Genomic DNA, 21,617 nt, shown 5'->3' with positions numbered 1-21,617 from the left:
TTTGTGCCTGTGCCTTTGGTGTCATATTCAAGAACTGAATTCCCAAATCCAATATAGTGATACTTTTGCCCTTAGAAGAAAATTCCTGGCCTCAGGTGATCCATCTGCCTTGGCCTCCCAAAGTGCTGGGATTGCAGACGTGAACTACTGTGCCCAGCCGCATTTTATATTAGTAGTTTTCGATTTTATGTTCAGGTCTTTGATCCATTTTGAGTTAATATTTGTATATGGTGTAAGGTAAGGGTCCAACTCCAGTCTTTTGCATGTGGTTATCCAGTTTTCCCAGCACCATTTGTTGGATGCAGTGTCACGCTGTCACTCAGGACCATAATGGTTTTATCTGCATGAGGAGTCAGCCAAGACACTTTTTCATCCATATTTGTATGTTGACCAGGAACTATATAAATGCACACCCCCCTGACATAATCTCTGCCTCAGCCCTACTTAAGGGTTTTAAGCAGGAGAGTTATTTGGTTCCATTTTTATATTTAAAGGTCACTCTGGACTTACTGTGGAAAATGCATTGGGTGGGTGCCATGGCAGGTGTGCAGAGTCCTGTTAATAGGCCTTTGAAATAATTCAGGCCTTGGACTAGAGCAAAGGCAGAGAAGAAGGCAAGAATCAGAAGGAAGCAAAATTTAGCATTAAACATGGCTGCACATAGGGGTGGATGAATCATTGAGGGCACTGGAGGGACTGAGATGTCACAATGCTCCCCAGTTCTCTGGTTTGCACAACTTGCAAACTGTGGTGCCATCCCTGAGATAAGGGACCCTGGAAGAGGACTGGGTTGGAGGGGAGGTCCTGAGAGTGGTTTGGGACATAAGGAGCTGCATGTCTTTGAGACATGCAAGCAGGATGCTGAGCAGGCAACAGGAGCTCTGGGGAGAGAGGTGGGCCGCAGCCAGAAAGGAGAAGTTGTGTGCCAATCAGTGGTGACTGGTGGTGTGGGGGTCAGTGAGGTCGTCAAGGAAGAGAGTAGAGTGGAAAGGAAGAAGGCTAAGGACAGAGCCCAGAGGAACTTTGACATTTAAAGCTGCACTGAGATGCAGTGGCCAGACAAGGAAGAGGAAAGCTGGGAGCTTGTGATGCCCAAGAAGCCAAGGGAAGAGACTCTAGGAGGAAGCAGGCAGTGGAGTCAGATGTGCTGAGAACCCAGCATGAAATGCCCATGAGGCAGGCACCAGCACAGTTCTCAGCAACCAAACCCACAGCCCAGGACAGACAGAAGAAGCAGCAGGGTGCGTGCAGGAGAGATGGGAAGAGAGGAATTGGAGGCTCCTCAGGTAGGCAACCCACCAGGAGCATTTGGTAGGAGGAGCACGTGGGTCTGGCAAATGAGGACGCCAGCTGGAGGGTCCGGTTGTTTAGGTGCTGGCTCTGTGTCTGCATCAGGACACATTCCCACATTCTCCACCAGACCAGGAGACAAGGCCACGGGGCCAGGCCTACTTCTGCTCTCCCTCGTGTTCTCTGGAGTAGAGCACACACTCCCCTTGATGAATGAGTCTGTCACCGCATTGCATGCATTTCAGTGATATGCGGAGAGCTTCTTTACCCGCCGATAAGCTCCAGTTTACGTTTATATCCAGGCAGGCATCCTCAGTTCTATCCATTGTCTCGCACCCCCTTCACAATCACTTTTTCCCATCATTAAACAACTATGGGCACATGTCTTTGGTGCCTTTGAACTATCCTTTCAGCATCCTTTCCTCCGTGCAAAAGCACACGTCGATCAAAATGTCAGCCACTTTAAGTATGCAAAGCCGCTGCATCAAGTCAAGTGTGTGTTTGTGCACATGAGTAACAGTGGTTCCCAGTATCAGAGCCTTCTTCAGACAGCCAGGCCTGTGACGACTGAGTGTGTAGGTGTATGGGATGGAGTCCGTGTGCACGTGTACATATGTGTGGGCATATGTGTGCACTGTGTGGGTGTGCACATGTACATTGTGTGCATGTGTGCACGTACAGAGGTGGGAGGGTCAATGAGCTGGTTTGGGGACAAGAGAGAGCCTTAATGCCATTTCCCAACTCTGATTGCTGTGGACTGCAGCCCCTGGGTAGCCTGGCACCCCCAACGGACAGCAAAGCCACGGAGAAGGAGAAGAAGCCACCCACAGCCACCACCAAGGGAGGAAGAGGAAAAGGGAAAGGCAAGAAGAAAGGGAAAGTGAAAGAGGACGTGGAGGAAGAAACTGATCCCCGGAAGATAGAGCTGCTGAACTGGGTATGTGGAAGGTCACAGAGATCACGAGCTTGGCACCACCCTTCCCCAGGGGAAGGGATGGTTCTTGTCCTTGCTTCAGCCCCACCCAGGGCGCTGATCCCAGGAGGGACAGGTAAAGGCTTGACTAGGTAGTGTCAGCATTTCAAACTACAACAGCACATTCGCTGCGATGAGCCTGTCGGTTGTCCAAAACACCAAACGTTCCTGCTTTGGGGGGAATGATGCCACCCAGAGAGGGGCCCTGAGTCACCCTGCTCAGCAATCGTTCTGTGCCTGGCAGACCTGCCAATGCTTGATACATGAATATACAGCAGACAAATCAGTTGTCACCAAATAAATGCAATTCGTGCAAAAAGCCCTTTTTTGACAGACAGAGCCCATGATTGGGTGTGTGGGGTAACAGCAGTTTAGGTGGGGAGGCTTGAGCCACACATTGCACGGCAGTTCTTGGTCTTGCTGCCACCAGGACACAGGCAAGACAGGGGACCAGGCCTCTGCGGTGACGTGTGCGTGCCCTCATCACAGTCACTCACCCATACGGCACCCTGATCATGCTGCCTGCCCATGCAGCTCCGCCTGGCAGAACATCTCAGTCAAGGAAACAAATGGTGGAGACTGGGCAGGCCAATGCCAGGAGGGCTGAGATTTTGAATCCTCTTCAATCTATTTTTAAAAGGAAAACATAATTTACAAACATGGATGGAACATGTAGAGGCCAAACTGAGAAGAAAGGAGAGGGGAGATGGGGAGTGTTTACCCAAGATAAAGAGCAAAGAGTACCATGCTGGAGTGCTCTGGAATCTGGCGTTCGGAATACCCTTTCCTCTGTGTTTCCAGTCGCCCCCCTCCCCGGTGTCTCTGAGAGGCCACTCATGGGCTCCCGGCCCTTGGTCCCTGCAGGTGAATGCTTTGGAGCAAGCCATGCTGGATGCTTTAGTCTTAGATCGCGTTGACTTTGTGAAGCTCCTGATTGAAAACGGAGTGAACATGCAACACTTTCTGACCATTCCAAGGCTGGAGGAGCTTTATAACACAGTGAGTGCTCTAGAAAAAGGGAAGGAAAGGGGAGGCAGCCACCTAAATGTGTTTGTCACTGGTGCATATTGTGCATAAATGTGCTCATCTGACCTCCTTCAGCTGGGAGGTCCGTATTTAATGGCAGGCGGTACTTCTTTCCTGCTGCGGGCCACAGTCTGTGTTCACATTCTCACCACTTCCTGCCATGCCTCGCCAGTCACTCCTTTCTCCAGCAGTATTAACTCTTGTCCCGAATTTAAGGGTGGTGTCTGAGTACTTGTTGCTACAAAGAGGGAATCTAGCTCCCCAAGCCATTAGCAGAGTGAAATGTCACCAAAGGTGAGAAGTCAATTGTTCCTTGGGACCCTCACATTTGATGAGGCTTTGGGGGAAAACATAGAGCTAAGTTTCACACCCAGGAGCTCTGCTGGAAGGGTTTGAATGAAATTCCCTTGGCTTATATTATTACAATATAAGTTTTGAGAATTTACATTTCCTTCCCTATTGTAAGATTTTAAGTAGCAGAAATGATCCTCAGCAGCTGCTTGCTAAAACTTGGTGAATTTTTGTTGTTGTTGTTCTGAGACAGAGTCTGTCTTGTTGACCAGGCTGGGGTGCAGTGACATGATCTCAGCTCACTGCAGCCTCAACCTCCTCAACCTCCTAGGCTCAAGCCATCCTCCCATCCCAGCCTCCTGAGTATCTGGGACTACAGGTGCACACCACCACACCCAGCTAATTTTTCTAATTTTTGTAGAGACAGGGTTTCGACATGTTGCCCAGGTTGGTCTCGAACTCCTAGCCTCAAGTGATCCACCTCCCTCGGCCTCCCAAAATGCTGGGATAATAGGTGTGAGCCACTGATTCTGGCCAACTTGATGAATTATTAACACTATATTGTGCACCTTAAGATACTCTTTAAAAAAATGCAACAGAAAGTGTTTCACAACTTTTGAAATGTGTTGAATACTTTCTAAACTTGACCAGCTCTGTTTTGTAAAAGAAAAGGCTGGTGTGGGTTACACTCCAGCTCTCACAATTCATTAATTATATAGAGTAGGGCAGGATTTTGCTGGGAGAGTTCAAGAAGAAAACTTATTTATTTATTTATTTATTTATTTATTTATTTATTTATTTATGCTTAGATGAGGTCTCACTCTATCACCTAGGCTGGAGTATAGTGGTGCAATCTCAGCTCACTGTAGCCTCTGCCTCCCCAGTTCAAGTGATCCTCCAACCTCAGCCTCCCTAGTAGCTGGGATTACAGGTGCCCACCACCATGCCCAGCTAATTTTTGTATTTTTAGTAGAGATGGGGTTTCACCATGTTGGCCAGGCTGGCCTCAAACTACTGACCTCAAGTGATCTGCCCGCCTTGGCCTCCCAAAGTGCTGGGACTACAGGCGTGAGCCACCACGCCTAGCCAAGAAAAACATATTTAACACACATGAATGCTTCTCTTTCAGAGACTGGGTCCACCAAACACACTTCATCTGCTGGTGAGGGATGTGAAAAAGGTCAGTCTACTGTTTTATAATTCTTACCTATTGGCATCTTTCACAAAAACATTTCTTAAGAGCAAGTTTTAAATTTTCAAAATGTATTATTATTTCAGGCACAGGAGATATTGAATTCCTTCTTTCATAAAGAGTCTATTTAAAACTAAGAAAGCAAAGGATAATCTTTTTTAAGTTGTATGTTCATCCTAATCCATGATAGGGACACTCTCAGTGACAGCTGGATTACGGGTTGACGCCAGCGCAAGGCCAGGGTGGCCACTGGGTGGGGTTGGGGAAGGGGGTGGCCTGGCTGCTGACCTGAGCCCCGCTGTCTGTCCATGAAGCCTCTCGTTCTGTCCCTTCTTTGAGATCTCTCACCCACTGCCTGTGGCTCTTTCCAGAAGCACCGGCAGGAGGTTCCTCAAGTCATTCTGTGTCCTGTTGATTGCAGTGCTGTTCTTGGCCCTTTCTGCCGCCTTGTTATCAAGGGATAGATGCTTTCCCCAGCCTGAATATTGCTTAATCCCCCACCCACCCACCTGTTACATGAACTCCCAAGTGGGGGCCAGGACGGCCACTTACCCCCGAGGCGTGTGAAGTCCACACTGCGAACGCATTCTCACAGGGCCTGAGACCAGACTTCTTTTACAGAGCAACCTTCCGCCTGATTACCACATCAGCCTCATAGACATCGGGCTCGTGCTGGAGTACCTCATGGGAGGAGCCTACCGCTGCAACTACACTCGGAAAAACTTTCGGACTCTTTACAACAACTTGTTTGGACCAAAGAGGGTAGAACTCAGTGCCTGTGTAGCGTTCTGTGGTTCGCGAGTGCCATGTGGTTCCTCGCTTGCTTTTCAGCAACTTGGCCGGTTCAGAGCCAGGCCCTTCGCCCTGTCCCCAGCACAGCTGTCCTGCCTCCTACAGTGCTCTCAGGCCAGAGCCACAGCATTCTCCAGCTGCCCTGAGCTCGGGCCGCCCCGCCCACCCATTGCATTTGCTTCCTCCTGGGCTTCAGGGCTACTGTCTGCCCGCTCCAGCCTCTTCTACCATCCCACCACTGTAACTGCCATCATCTTCCAAAGCAAGGGACATGCCTGCATTCCCTGCTTCAAACCTCCCAGAGCTCCTCACTGCCTGGAGAATCATATCCAAACTCATTATCACAGCAGCCAAGGCCCTCCACCGGCTGGCCCTCACCCACATGGGAGACCACGTACCTGCACCAAAATCAAATCCTGTGATCAAATCAAAGACGTGTATCTGCCACGTCTTTCCCCACTATCAGTGCCTTTCCCACCCTTATCAAAAGTCCAACTCAAATGTCTGATCTTTCATGATGCCCTCCCCTCACACCCGCCTTACAGCCCCACAGCTCTCTGCAAGTCTGTTAGGGAACTTCTCGGTTTCTATCTGGAATGAGGGCCATGTGTCTGCCGAGCTTTCTTCTCAATTAACTTCTGCTGACAGAAGAGTTTCCATATTAAAGCACTTCTTTTCCTCGGATATTATCATTAATTGTTAATGATACAAAGTGCTTTTTAATCAATTCGTATGTCCACTATCAACAATACTGCTAATGTGCTACTAACATTAGTTGTCTAAGTAAATTGATTTTTTTCTTCCTCTTTTACCACACAGCCTAAAGCTCTTAAACTTCTGGGAATGGAAGTAAGTAGAACTTGTTTTCAACAGTTTTATAATATCTTGGTCAAATATACATAGTCCTTTTAAGTTCTGTATTTGTGAATATATGATACTACTCACCAAAATTTACCTAGATGTCTTAGTCAAATTATGTAAAAGGACCATATATACATTTTCTTTAATGGGGGTAAAAGCTGCACAATTCATTTCTAGAACTAACAAAACCACAGTTTCAAAAGCAAAGATTAAGCAAACAAAAAAACTAGAGAGTAACACCACTTATGTATGCAAAAACCATAAATAAAAAACCAAAAATAACACAAAAAGGAATTCAATAGACTATTTTCACAGTCCTAAATCAAAGTAGAGTTCTCCAAGAATGCAAATATAATGCAATGTTAGTCTTTAATATATTGCATCATATCAATGACCATCTCTCAGCAGGTGCTAAAGAAGAATTTGAAACACATGTAAAACATGTTGAACTTTGTTACTTTGTCAAAAAAGATAGTTTTCTCAAAATAGAATGATAAAATACTTTCTTGAAATGATTAAAATACATGTATATCTTAGAGCAAGGGAAACATATGATGAGCAGTGCATCCCTGAAGTCATGTCCATGAAAATCAAGAACAAGACAAGCATGCCCAATATTGTTGGCATCATCTACTGTTTTATAATTCTTACCTATTGGCATCTTTCACTAGTCTCCAAAAGTGTTCTGGAAATTGAACCACAAGGAAAAATAAATGCTAAAAAAGAATACCCAAGAAAGGGAGAAATTATTATCAGCAAAAAAATTGGGGGGGAGTTAGAAAATCCAGGAAAATCAACTAAAGTTCCCTCACAATAGGACAAAAGTACCAGAAATTACCTTTACTAGCAATTGTAAGAACAATGTCCCAGACCTAAAAATATTTAAATGAATGGAAGAAATGCCATATTGTGGAATATTAGGATTGACTCTTGGAAACGTTGTTTTCAGATAAATTTATTAGCTAAACAGCATCCTGATTCTTCATGGATTCAGTGTAGACGGCTTTCATTCTGTGTTGACAATTAAGACTGACCTTTAACACGGTGCTCCTGGAAGGGTTATGAGATTTCCGTGATCTCCTGTTCTCTCAAACTCTCCATGTCAGGGTTTATTTATTCCATGAAGGTTTGGTGGACTCACTTGTAAAATTTCCAGGTCCAGTCCTATTTCTTAGAAGTGTGTATTTCATAATACTACCTCATAATAGCCATTATAAATATAAGTACATTTCAGGCTTTTTGTTTTCTAGAGTCAACTTTGGTCATTTATAGTTTCCTAAAATGATTTATTTCATCTAGAATTTCAAGTTCCCTGGAATAAACTTTTACACAGTATTCTAGTTTTTGTCAGTCTCCTCAGTATCTTCAGTTGTGTGTCATTTCTTGTGCCATTTTTTTTTTTTTTTTTTTTTTTTTTGAGTAGGAGTCTCACTCTGTCACCCAGGCTGGAGTGCAATGGTGCAATCTCGGCTCACTGCAACCTTAGCCTCCCAGGTTGAAGCAATTCTCCTGTCTCAGCCTCCCGAGTAGCTGGGACTGCAGGTGCATGCCACCACACCAGGCTAATTTTTGTATTTTTAGTAGAGATGGGGCTTCACCATATTGGTCAGGCTGGTCTCAAACTCCTGATCTCAGATTCTCAGGTGATCCCCCCATCTTGGCCTCCCAAAGTGCTGGAATTACAGGCACGAGCCACCATGCCCAGCTTCTTGTGCCATTTTTTAACAAAATTTATATCTCCTCTCTTATTTTCTTAAGCTTTCTTTCCTACATATTTTATTGGTATTTTTGCTTTATCAAGCAACTTTCTTTTTCTGTTTCTATTTTATTAATGTCTGCTTTTATTTGTATTCGTTTCGTCCATATACTTTCCCTACTGTTATTGTATTGTTTGTGCTAACTCAGTTTGAAAGGAAAATTCACTCATTTTCCATCTTGACTGTATTCCTATAAATGCATTGAAGGTATAAATTGTTCTGAGCATTGTTTCATGGTATTCTACAGGTTTGGATAAGTAGAAACTTCATTGTTGTTTTTTCTAAGGCATTTATTATTTCCTTTTCAATCCAAGAGTTATTTAGAAGTGTATTTCAAATTTCCCAGATACAGACTGTTGTTGTTGTCATACTACTGTTACTAATTTCAGATTTTATTCCTTGTATAGAAATATCCTGTAATTTTTTTCAAATTCATTGCTAAGTAAGGTGTGTTACTTACTTAACTATAGTAATATGTCAATTTCTCCTTATACTCCCAGTTCAGATCCTTTGTTATTTTATTGGTTTCTTTCCCTTTTCCTCATTGATTCTTGGCAGGCCTTTGCATTTTAGGAAAATTAACTCTTTGTTTCTCATATTCTCTCTCTGACAGTTTTTAAAGATAATTTACATGCAATTAATATCTTAATAATATTATGTGTTATTGAAAGGTAGGCTTAAAAGGACTTCTGTTTTATAACATTTCATTAGTCATTAGTTAATTTCTATTTTATTTTATATATTCTTGAAAATCTATGTTTATCTTAACATTTCTACAATGTTCATTTTTAACCTGTGTAGACGAACCTTTCCTACATCACTGCGACTGTAGCTTCACTGTGACAAAATTAGAAAATTAGACCAAAGATATTTAAATTGGAGTCAAGATACTATATTTTCCATTAAAATGTTATCACAGCTCATTATGCTATTATAAAAATTGGGTCAGTTGTGGCTGGGCGTGGCTGCTCACGCCTATAATCCCAGCACTTTGGGAGGCCGAGGCGGGAGGATCACAAGGTCAGGAGATCGAGACCATCCTGGCTAACACGGTGAAACCCCGTCTCTACTAAAAATACAAAAAATTAGCCGGGCGTGGTGGCGGGCACCTGTAGTCCCTGCTACTCCGGAGGTGAGGCAGGAGAATGGCGTGAACCTGGGAGGCGGAGCTTGCAGTGAGCTGAGATCGTGCCACTGCACTCCAGCCTGGGCGACAGAGTGAGACTTCGTCTCAAAAAAAAAAGAAAAAAATGGGGTCAGTAGTGAACAACTTGAGATAGGAATTGGAGAGCCAGGGTGCTCCCCATAACCCCCCATGCTCCAGACCACTCCAACTGTGTGAATGTGGCTGAGTTATTCAGATTGAGCCACAACTTCCTAATCTGAGGGAATGGAAGGAATTCACAACCTCTCAGAGTCCTTGTAAGAATAAAAGAAGATAATTGATGGGAACGCTGTTTGCAAAAGAACAAACATCTGTTTCTGTTATTCCATTGAATACTAAAGTATTAGCCTGGAATAGTCTGAGACCCACATATTTCATGCCAGTTTTCCCAATCACGATCTGCCTTTCTTATGAATCCTGATCCATTCGCAGAACAGTTCTCATAACCCCTTTAGGAAATGGGAAATGTTGGCCTTCCCTTTTGCACCATATGGGGAAAAGGACAGTGCTCACTCAAAGAGGAATGTTTGCTTTCTTAAAACACTGGAGGGAAACCTAAAACATTTTTCTCTAGCCCCTTTTGCATGTTTTCCTGTTAATTTCTGGTCCAGCTTCGTCTGGCAAACGAGTGTTATTTTTGCTACATTGGAAGACTTCCCTGAGGAAATAAACTGTAGACTTTCCCTCTTCCATGATGTTATTTGTGTTTAGTTTGGGGGAGGTTTTGCTTTTTTTTTTAGTTTTGCAGCATCTCCTCAGTTAAAGGCTTCTAAGTAAAACTGCTGACCCAGGGGTGCAAGTTATCCAAACAGTAGTATGCCTTCTCAGTTCATTTGGTTTTATATAGTTTACTTATCTAATAAACTTGTGCATCTTTTCAAAAGAATTCATATATGGAGTGGAAATGTAAGATGTACTTCAGAAGTCTCTTTATTACCTCAGACAGAAAGGGTTCCCTTTCTCCAGGAGTTCTGGAACTCTTAGTTGCATACTTTTATGGCAAAACCATGAAATCCATGTTTCTCCCCTCAGGATGATGAGCCTCCAGCTAAAGGGAAGAAAAAGAAAAAGAAGAAAAAGGAGGAAGAGATCGACATTGATGTGGACGACCCTGCCGTGAGTCGGTTCCAGTACCCCTTCCACGAGCTGATGGTGTGGGCCGTGCTGATGAAACGCCAGAAAATGGCGGTGTTCCTCTGGCAGCGAGGGGAAGAGAGCATGGCCAAGGCCCTGGTGGCCTGCAAGCTCTACAAGGCCATGGCCCACGAGTCCTCCGAGAGTGATCTGGTGGATGACATCTCCCAGGACTTGGATAACAATTCCAAGTTAGTGTCTAGCGGGGATTTAAAGGCCAGGAGAGACGACCATCCTGAGTACTTGTCTCTGCAGGGAGGGGTGGACAATGTACTTCTCACTTAAGGACAATGGTGGTTAAAGCTTGTTCATAAATGACTTTGTCTGTCATGTCAGCATTTTTCTTTCTGTCTCTCAGAGATGTTTTTGGACTCTCGTTGTTTTCGTGTACTGCCTTCTCTTTGCATCAAGATTGAAACACAATTTTTTTCCTTTCCTTGAAACACAATTTTAATGCAAGGATGGTGAAATTAATTTCCATAGGGAAACACAAACTAACGAGGAATACGTTAATGAGCCTGTGCCCTGGACTGTGACCTTCACAGGTTGTTTCTGATTTTCCTCCATGCTTAGGTGGGACAGGATGGCTAGAGGGGGCTGGAGTTGGGTGTGCTTCCCCTAGGTCAGTCAGGCTCTGATCAAACCAGCAGGTGAGGCTCTGGTAAAATTGGTTCTCCTGTCTGGGCGCAGTGGCTCACGCCTGTAATCCCAGCACTTTGGGAGGCCGAGGAGGGTGGATCACAAGATCAGGAGATCGAGACCTTCCTGGCTAACACAGTGAAACCCCATCTCTACTAAAAATATAAAAATTTAGCCGGGCGTGGTGGCGGGCACCTGTAGTCCCAGCTACTCAGGAGGCTGAGGCAGGAGAATGGCGTGAACCCAGGAGGTGGAGCTTGCAGTGAGCCGAGATCACTCCACTGCACTCTAGCCTGGGTGATAGAGTGAGACTCCATCTCAAAAATAAATAAATAAATAAAGTTGAAGGAACTTGGAACGTTTATGGTTATTGCCAAATATTTGAATCTGGGTCATGTGGGGAAGGCAGTAAGCTTTATGCTCAAAATTCAGCTTGTGCCACCTTCTCCATGCCCCCCAACTTCTATCACTGCTCCCATCAGTCATTAGGCACCCTCTGGCCTGGGCCCTATGACAACTATGCCTCATCCCTGTCATAGCACTGAGAATATTGGCTTCTCTGTAATCACTGTGATGGTGAAGTGTTACATGCGCAGAGAAAGGCATGCATCTGAAATGTCCAGCTGGTGACAGTCCACAGGTGGGACATGCCGGCACCACCAGCACCCAGATCAACTAAGAACCTAGCCGGCACCCACCAGCCCTCCTGTGACCCCTTTCAGTGTCCACCTCCCCCCCACTACCACCACCAGCAGCCCAGCTACTGTGGCCTCCAACTCCACAGGTGTTGCATTTGAAGTCACTTTTGCTGTCTTTTCTATCTGCCTCCCTGATCTGTGCACAACTTGAGGGAAGGGACTTTGTCTTCTCGTCTCTATGTCCCTGGGGCCTGAGGGGCAGATGTGGTCTCAACCTACAGCTCCATTTGCAGCAGTAGCAGTCAGCCCCACTCCTGACTGAGCTCCCAGCCGCTGTCCCTGGCCGTCCCCCTTTGGGGACACATCCCTGGAGCTTCTTGCTTGCAGAGAACCTCAGAGCCCCTCCAGTGAAGGATTCTGTGTCCCGTGGTTCCCTAAGTCCTTGTGGATACGCCTGTCTAAGAAAGAGCTTGCAGCCACTGTGGCTTCACCCTGGTCCCTTCTCTTTCCCCCCAGAGACTTCGGCCAGCTTGCTTTGGAGTTATTAGATCAGTCCTATAAGCACGACGAGCAGATCGCCATGAAACTCCTGACCTATGAGCTGAAAAACTGGAGCAACTCGACCTGCCTCAAACTGGCTGTGGCAGCCAAACACCGGGACTTCATCGCTCACACCTGCAGCCAGATGCTGCTGACCGACATGTGGATGGGAAGGCTGCGGATGCGGAAGAACCCCGGCCTGAAGGTGCGTGCAACGTGCTGCGAGGCGGGCCAGGGTGACAGTGACAAGTGACTCTCTGCCAGGCTGGCTGAGCACTTTCTGTGGCTTATTTCATTTATTCCTTCGAGCAACCCCCTGAGGGAGACGCCATGACAATCATTGTCTTATAGATGAGGAACCTGAAGCTTTGAGATGAAGTGACATGCCTAGGATCTTAGCTGGTCAGCATGGGAGGTGCTCTAACTCCAGAGCTCCACCTGACCAGCCCACCAGGCTGCACAAACCCCTGCCACAGTCAGAGTCTCCTAATGGAGCTCCCCATAACTCAGTATGCACACGCACCCTGGTTGGGTCGTCTACCCACCATTAAAGGAGGGACTGGAACTCTATTTCTAGATTCCCTTATAACTCTGAAATTGTATATTGTTTTAACTAGTGATGTTTTCACGACATGGGAGAAAATTACAAGAAAATAGGAAGCTACGAAAGGGTTTGAAAAAGATATAGTGGGGGAAAAATTATATTGCAATCAAACCCTAGCTCTGGGGTTTACTGCCGTTAACTACTAGGTTATCTTGAGAAGAGATTCTAATCTGCAGATAACCTAGCAATCTAATGGCAGTACTATATCTATTTTAGAGATCTCCACGAGGATAAAGAAAAGACTATACAAGTTATACTGTGTAGTATATGGTTCTGGCAAATAGAGGGCACTTTGTTTCTTAGAAATAGGAATGTTATGCTTAACTGTCTAATTCTATGTTATATGCTAAGCTGATGTTATACATAACTTAGGATATTAATAAAAAGTTTTCAGAATTCCAAGAATAAAGAGCTCTTCAAGGTTTTAAGGAAACTAAAGTAGATCGCCTACATTTGGATGAACATCAAATTGGCATCAGAATTTTCATCAACAACACTGAAACCCAGAAGGCAGCAGTGGAGTAAGGCCTTCACAGTTCTGAAGGAAAAGCATTTGGAGCCTGGAATATTTTCTACCCAGGCCAACTATTCAAAAGCATGAGAAAAGAATATCTGTTTAAGACAGGCAAAGACTCAAACTATGCACCTTCAACCTCCCATGCAGAAGAATTAGCTTGGCGGGTAGTCCAAGCAAAAAAAAAAAAAAAAAAAAAAGGTAAAAATTACAATGAAAAAACATGGTGTGGAGTGCAAGAAACAGGCCCCAAGTTTTATAAATTGCCATACAAAAGCAGTGCAGCCAAGAGAAAGGCAGTTAGATTAAATGAGGCCAAGGAGTTGTGGGATCCAAAAAGAAAGTACTCAAGGAGAATAGAAATAACTCTGATAAATAGACGGAAGGACTAAGAAGCCACAAAGCATCAGGAATACAGGTTAGGGAAACAAAACAGTTTATAATCCTTACAAGAAAATAGAAGGTGAATCCATACATTTCAGGAAAAACAATGAAGTGCACACAAAAGTTAAAGTTCAGTTATGATTCAAACTAAAGTTTAAAACGATCTTCAGCCATTGGTAGAGTGTGGAAAAGCACTGACAAAAAGGGAAATGCAGCCGGGTGTGGGGGCTCACGCCTGTGATCCAAACACTTTGGGAAGCCAAGGCAGGAGGATCACTGGAGCCCAGGAGTACAGGGCCAGCCTGGGCAACATAGTGAGACCCCATCTCTACCAAAAAAATTTTTAAAAATTAGCCAGGTAGGCTGGGCGCGGTGGCTCACTCCTGTAATCCCAGCATTTCTTGAGGCCGAGGAGGGCGGATCACGAGGTCGGGAGATTGAGACCATCCTGGCTAACACAGTGAAGCCCCATCTCTACTAAAAATACAAAAAATTAGCTGGGCATGGTGACATGCACCTGTAGTCCCAGCTACTCAGGAGTCTGAGGCAGGAGAATGGCATGAACCCGGGAGGTGGAACTTGCAGTGAGCTGAGATCGTGCCACTGCACTCCAGCCTGGGCGACAGAGTGAGACTCCACCTCAAAAAAAAAAAAAAAAAAAAAAAAAAAATTAGCCAGGTATGGTGGTGCACACCTGTAGTCCCAGCTACTCAGGAGACTGAGGTGGGAAAATCACTTGAGCCCAGAAGATCAAGAATGCAGCTAGCCATGATTGTGCCACTGCACTCCAACCCAGATAACTGAGCAAGACCTTTTCTCAAAAAAAAAAAAAAAAAAAAAAAAAAAAGGGAAGCACATTTTCTATCTATGAGCCTGGGCATCCGGGCATCCTTTTGCTGTCTAGGCTGAGCCCATGATAGTCCTTCTTTTGTGAGTTACATTAGCCTTTCAACTCTTAGTTGACATAATCTCATTTATATCAAAGTTATTTCTATATAGAATACTTTTGGCCTACTTCACTAGAGGTATTATATTTCATTTATATTATTCTATTGTAATTTAAAGATTTGCCTTCCTTGAAATTTCATGTAAGGACTTTTTTTTTTTTTTTTTTTTGAGACAGGGTCTTGCTCTGTCACCCAGGCTGGAGTGCAGTGGCGCGATCTCACCTCACTGCAAGCTTCGCCTCCTGGGTTCAAGTGATTCTTGTGCCTCAGCCTTCCAAGTAGCTGGTATTACAGATGTGCACCACCATGCCCAGTTAATTTTTGTAGTTTAGTAGAGATGGGGTTTCACCATGTTGGCCAGGCTGGTCTCAAACTCCTGGCCTCATATGAGCCACCAACCTTGGCCACCCAAAAGTGCTGGGATTACAGGTGTGAGCTACCATGCCAGCCAGGACTTTTCTTTTTAAAGTTAGGATCACCAACAGTGCTGTTTGCCATTCATCTAAAAAATTTAGTATATGTTCTTTAATTGTTTTACCGCCTGCAAGTCTACTAATTTACCAAGAACATGTCACAGAACATCAGACCAGGTCTAACATTCCAGGGCTCCTAGGTTATTGAATAATGTTGAAGGTCATAGTTTAAAAATTTTAAATATTCTGGGACATTTTTCTAGAATTGCCACAGCTTTAAAAATCAATTTATGTCCCGTAGGTTATCATGGGGATTCTTCTACCCCCCACCATCTTGTTTTTGGAATTTCGCACATATGATGATTTCTCATATCAAACATCCAAGGAAAACGAGGATGGCAAAGAAAAAGAAGAGGAGAATACGGTCAGTGACACACTTGACCCTAAGAGTATCAGTGTAATCTTGTTTTCAAAATTGTTGAGATTTCTTGTACCACGGATTGAGAAATCTCACTGGTTAAAGGTATTTTTGGAATTGTGTTTTTCTAATGGTGCCTGTGTGCTGGAGTGCCTTGCATTTCCCATTTAGCCACCTGCCTGTCATGTGCCGTGCTCTGTTTTCCAGGATGCAAATGCAGATGCTGGCTCAAGAAAGGGGGATGAGGAGAACGAGCACAAAAAACAGAGAAGTATTCCCATCGGAACAAAGATCTGTGAATTCTATAACGCGCCCATTGTCAAGTTCTGGTTTTACACAGTAAGGCTTCCTCCTGAACATTTGACATTCAGCATATTTTGAATGCTTTGATATGTTGGAATCAAGAAAAATTTCAAGGGCTTAAAAAAGTATCTAAAAATTCACTGAATTAAAATGAATTATGAAAACAAAACTGGGACTAATTGAGATCTCTGGCTAACATTGGATCTCGATATCCTGTCATATATTGATATATGGCCATCCTAGTCCCAAATACACCATCTCATAAGGCAAAATAGTCACATGCTATTTGCTTAAGATGAACTCTTTTGATGCCTTTAGCAATACAAACTTAGGGAACTATAATTTTATTTTTAAATGAACAGAGATGACTAGTGATTTAAAGAGCAAATTCACAGATTCCATTTTTCATGAAATTGGTGGAGTCATTACAAGGGTATGGCTAAATCCAGATGGTAAACTCTTGGAATAGGGAAACAAATCAAGGCGTCTCATTCTGAAGTGCTCACCAAACTGACCCGCTTGGCTGGCAAGCCATCCTCCAGCCCTCTCTGAGGCTCGGGTCTACACAGCCCCCAGAGTGTGGCTCTCTGCTAACAAGAACAGGAGAGGAGGCAGAGGGGCAGATCAGAGCTCCTCTGGGGGAAATGGCCAAGCTGCAGGTGGTCCCAGCGGGGGTGGCCAGGCACACTGTGGCTTCTGCAACCATGTCAGTCGGGAGGAGAGAGACTTCTCATGAAATCCCAAGCATCAAGCCACAGCCCGCGCCAGGCAGGCCTCGGTACTGTGGTTGCACTGGTGATGAGGTGGGAGCAGGGTATGGGACATGAGGAGCTGGATCCCTGGCTGTGGTCTGGGCGATGAATGAGGGTGGGCTGGGGGCAGAGCAAAGTTCTGTGTGGGGGCCCACCTCAAGGGTCAGCTGTGGGCCTGGACACCCAACCTTGTGGCAGCCAAGATTGATGATACAGTCGAAGTCACTGCTGCCCATCGATTCTGGTTAGAACCATCTGAGGGCCTGGGGTGCACCTAGCCTGCAGGAGAGCCCAGCCATAGAAGCTGCTGCCGGAGATGGGGTCAGGAAGCCATCGAGGCCTCTCAGCCTTGGGCCTTGCCCCAGACCCTCTGGATCGGGTGGAGGGTGGAGTCATCACACATTGTACAGCTTTCCAGGGATTACGATGCCGTCTAAAGTCTGAGAACATGGCTCTAATCTTTCTTCGAAGAGTGGATAGTGGATCTGGGGGGCCTGCCTCTCTCCTGGTAAAGCTTATAGGATTGGGAGGCAGGATCTTGAAAAAAAAAAAAAAAAAAAAACTGCCCAGTTACAAATACTCAACTTTTAGCACCCCTCCCTCAAGCCTTCCAAAGGGGCCTGTGCCAGTGAGGGACCCAGAAGCTTAAGTTTCCTTGGCGTCATGGTGAATCACCGGGGACAGGTGATCCACTTCAGACGTCCTCCCCCAACCCCTTAACTCCCCGCTTTTGCCTCACCCACTGCCACCTGCAGCTCTGCCTCTTTCCCTGCCACAGAGATAGGGGCCCTGCTGTGGCCACAGCAAATCCCGGACATGCCACCACTAACTGAGGGGACTCTAGGGTCAGCTCGTGTGTCTGAGTGGGCAACTCATCCACATGTCCTCTCATCTAACTTCCCAGTTGTGGAAAGAATCAGGAAGGAAATTTGTGAGGCAGGGAGGAGTAAGTAACATTTTCCAGTTTCCAGGAATGTAGAAGACACTCCAGCAAACTATTAAAAGTTTGCCATTATCATAATGTTTGCAACTTCATAGTTTCCCCATGAGGATGACAGCACCAACAAATATGTCTCTATGTAGAAAATGAAAAGTCAGGGCCCGTATCGTGCTGAAGTATAAAATGCCTCCCGTCCTGCCTCCAGGTCTTCTGTCTGCACTGGTGAGGTGCAGTGAAGGTTCCCTCTCAATGAGTTAGTCCAGTTGGAAACAAAGATTCTTTTAGATGTGTCAACGTGAAAGAAAACAGGTTTCAAAATTTGATTGCAATGTGATTCCCCCAAACATGGCTAACAGCTTGTCTTTCTTTCAGATATCATACTTGGGCTACCTGCTGCTGTTTAACTACGTCATCCTGGTGCGGATGGATGGCTGGCCGTCCCTCCAGGAGTGGATCGTCATCTCCTACATCGTGAGCCTGGCGTTAGAGAAGATACGAGAGGTGGCTACTCCAAAGGCCTGCCCCAGCCCACTAACTGCTGACTGCAAATGCAGATATGGCTCCTTACTGAAAAAACGTTTCATGCAAATTATGCATGTTGGGCCAGGCGCAGGGGCTCATGCCTGTAATCCCAGCACTCTGGGAGGCCGAGGCAGGTGGATCACTTGAGGTCAGGAATTTGAAACCAGCCTGGCCAACATGGTGAAACACTGCCTCTGCTAAAAATAAAAAAAATTAGCCAGCCGTGGTGGTGCACGCCTGTAATCCCAGCTACTAGGGAGGCTGAGGTGTGAGGATCACTTGAGATCCGTAATTTGAAACCAGCCTGGCCAACATGGTGAAACCCCGTCTCAACTAAAAATACAAAAAGTAGCCAGTCGTGTGGCAGGTGCCTGTAATTTCAGCTACTCAGGAGGCTGAGGTGGAAGGATCACTTGAACCCGGGAGGCAGAGGTTGCAATGAGCCGAGATTGCGCCACTGCACTCCAGCCTGAGCAACAGAGTGAGAGTCCATCTCGAAAACAAAAACAAAAAAACAAATTATACAAGCCGTGGGACTTTTTTTGGAGGTATCACAATCTCAGGTTTATTCCATTTATTTATTTAAGATGTATACATCTTGAATGAACTTGAACTTGCAAATCAAAATACGAGGCAAAATAAAGATTTAATAATGAAAACAGGTTTGAATGCATAGGAAAGCATCAGCAAATGCTGCCAGCGACCTGAGATAAACCAATTACTGCAACTGGGTACACATTTTGGCTTAGTTATTTGGGATCAGAAGCGAGAAAGAGAGATACAAGGGACACTTGCACAGTGTGGTCCAAAGCCCAAAGTTACAGGAAAAAGGTCATCTCTTTTATCTCTGGACTCTTGTGCAAGGGATTTATGAAGGGAGGGCTCCTAGTCAGGAGGAAAAGGAGCTAAGTGAGGTGTGGCTTCAGGTGGACCCTGTCCTTGGCCTAATCCTGTAGGGGGCTCTGAGTGGACTGGACACTGTGGAGTCTGTCTCACCCTTGGGCCCCACCTCAATTAGTCATTGGTACCCACCAGAGACATGGATCCAAGTGTCCAAGAGCAAGCCTCCCAGAAGGGGGCAGGTGTGGGCCTAACAGCAGCACCTGCAGCAGGTAGGGTGGGCAAGCCCACCTGGGGAAAAGCTCCAGGGGATATGGGAAGGGCCTAGAGCATCTGCCGCAAACAGAGGGAACAGGATTTTCAACTCAGTGTTGCAAAAGAACAGATACCATCTCACACATGACTCTTGTTATCCCAGAGGGCTCGAGTGAAAATGTAACTCCTAGTAAGCAATCTCTGCAGACAGCAGAGGAAAGACGGGCCGGATACTTTCCTTTCCAATATCATTCAGAAGTTTTAATTCACTAAATTTGCTTATAAAGACAAAGCCTGTATCCAAGCAAAAAAGCACTTGAGCTGAAAAAGCCCACAGCATCATTTCATATCCTTTCTCCAACTGATATACAACCAATACTATTATTTTGCAGTAACTGTTGACCCTTTCACTGAACTGAAAAACATTATTAACCTAGTCCAGGTAGAGGGAATCTGATGGCATCAGTCTAACGAGAGCCTGAAAAACCAAAAGAGCACTGAATCCAAAATTATACACGCCACCTTCTACTACTGTTCCTTTTCTAGCAGGGCTTCATTCAAATTCTGCAGATGCTGCAACTGGTATTTCCTGAGCGGCCTGCTTTACCATTGCTGTGCCGTCATGACCTTGCTGAGGGTCCACCATACACCGAGACACTGTTCTTTATTCCAGAAACCTGCTTCCAGTTATAGGAGAGAGAGGGTGGCCATTAGCTAGTGCTCACGGGTTGTTAAACTAGTGAATCCCTTCTGTGTGGGCTGATAGATAGCCACTGCCCCATCCTACCACAGAGATCCTCAAGACCCCTGCAACTGAAGGAGTACCACCTGGCACGGCAACCCTCCACCCCAGTGTGGCACCACAGACAGCTGTGCCATTGGGAAGGCTCTGCGCACGCCTGTGCATGCTGCTTGCTAAATATCTTCCATTTTACTCTGTGGAAGTCTCCCCTTAAGCAGCAGTGATTTTGAAAGGATAATATCTCAAGCAGGGGAAAACCTGGTCTAACTTTCCCCTAATTTCTCATGTCTAAGTTGCAAAGGAATTTTGCCAAATCAAAACATTTCCTAGTGCCATTCTGCCATCTCCACTGGGTGGACTGCCCCTCTGTGGGGCCACGTGGGGCTCATCTATGCTCTAGAGTTTTCATCCTGTGTGACTCTGGAATGTGGAGTAACAGGCACGTGTCCAGATAATTAAAAAAGAAATCAAAATGCAGCTGCTTTAATTACAGCCAGAAGGACATAATTTAGAAGGCATTTCCTGAGTTTGTAAAACCCTGAATCTAAGAATAGGGAGGATTCCGTGGAATTTCCCTTTCTAGATATCTCTCCCTGCCTGAGAAGAGTGTTTAAACGTTTTGAGTAGGAAAGGGGCCAGATGCCCTGGAATGTTCCACCAGTCTTATTGTTCCAAGATTCTAAGACAAGACTTCTAATATGGCATCTCAGTTTATTGTTCTTTGGGGTTTGTTTTCAGATCCTCATGTCAGAACCAGGCAAACTCAGCCAGAAAATCAAAGTTTGGCTTCAGGAGTACTGGAACATCACAGATCTCGTGGCCATTTCCACATTCATGATTGGAGCAATTCTTCGCCTACAAAACCAGCCCTACATGGGCTATGGCCGGGTGATCTACTGTGTGGATATCATCTTCTGGTACATCCGTGTCCTGGACATCTTTGGTGTCAACAAGTATCTGGGGCCATACGTGATGATGATTGGAAAGATGGTTAGTAATGGCATCCTGTGGGTATCCAGAGAGACTTTGGCTGTGGTTAGGACATAAGAACAGGCCTTGGGCATGGCTTCCTTCAATTTCATTTGTTTTTTCTTTTACAGTTGGCTTTTTAAAGGAAATATTCTTTGCTTTAAGATACACAGTTCTCCTACATGTTGATAGCTTAATAAAATCCAATAGAAAAACACGAGTTGAGGGCCTACTGTGTATATATACATAACATATATACATATATAGTGTATATACATACACTGTATATATGTGTGTGTATACACACATACACATATATATATCTCTCAGTATATATCAGGTACTCAATATATACTGTCTTCCTTCTTCCATACCATATTTCAACTGTAGGGTGACTAATTACTTTTGTTTTTTATTCCTTCTGATTTAAAATAGACAATGAGTCTATTTTGACAGCAATATAAAAGAAAATAGCCTCGTTTTTTTTATAAGAGCTTACTTCACTTTCCCAGGACATAACAGAACATCAATTTTTGATGCAATAGGAATTCAGTAGCAAAATAGATGTCTCAAAACATTTACTTCTTGATGGCTGGAAACATATTTTCAGCATTCTTTAGTACAGGGACATGAATTTGATGTTCTATGAGACTACATCCACTTCAGAATGTATATATGGCCAAAAAAAAAAAAAGCCCGCCTGATTTATAACCTCC

At 44.9% G+C, this 21,617-nt stretch overlaps 1 protein-coding gene across 3 annotated transcripts in view; it reads left to right on the top strand.

Annotated features, from left to right (window-relative positions):
- Positions 1–21,617, top strand: part of TRPM1 (transient receptor potential cation channel subfamily M member 1) — a 159,051-nt gene that overhangs the window by 106,408 nt on the left and 31,026 nt on the right. For all 3 annotated transcript variants that reach the window (XM_003280312.2, XM_003280314.3, XM_003280313.3), the window contains 11 exons: positions 2,054–2,227; positions 3,128–3,262; positions 4,710–4,760; positions 5,394–5,534; positions 6,384–6,413; positions 10,380–10,672; positions 12,275–12,503; positions 15,462–15,584; positions 15,786–15,917; positions 17,946–18,074; positions 20,671–20,922. In XM_003280312.2, coding sequence (XP_003280360.1) covers positions 2,054–2,227; positions 3,128–3,262; positions 4,710–4,760; positions 5,394–5,534; positions 6,384–6,413; positions 10,380–10,672; positions 12,275–12,503; positions 15,462–15,584; positions 15,786–15,917; positions 17,946–18,074; positions 20,671–20,922 — 1,689 coding nt within the window. The remainder of the gene's footprint in view (positions 1–2,053; positions 2,228–3,127; positions 3,263–4,709; positions 4,761–5,393; positions 5,535–6,383; positions 6,414–10,379; positions 10,673–12,274; positions 12,504–15,461; positions 15,585–15,785; positions 15,918–17,945; positions 18,075–20,670; positions 20,923–21,617) is intronic.

The sequence above is a fragment of the Nomascus leucogenys genome, chromosome 6 (genome assembly GCF_006542625.1).
Source record: "Nomascus leucogenys isolate Asia chromosome 6, Asia_NLE_v1, whole genome shotgun sequence".
NCBI classification, from domain to species: Eukaryota; Metazoa; Chordata; class Mammalia; order Primates; family Hylobatidae; genus Nomascus; species Nomascus leucogenys.
Note: the sequence above shows the minus strand (reverse complement) of the source record. Positions and strands in the feature narration are given on the sequence as shown.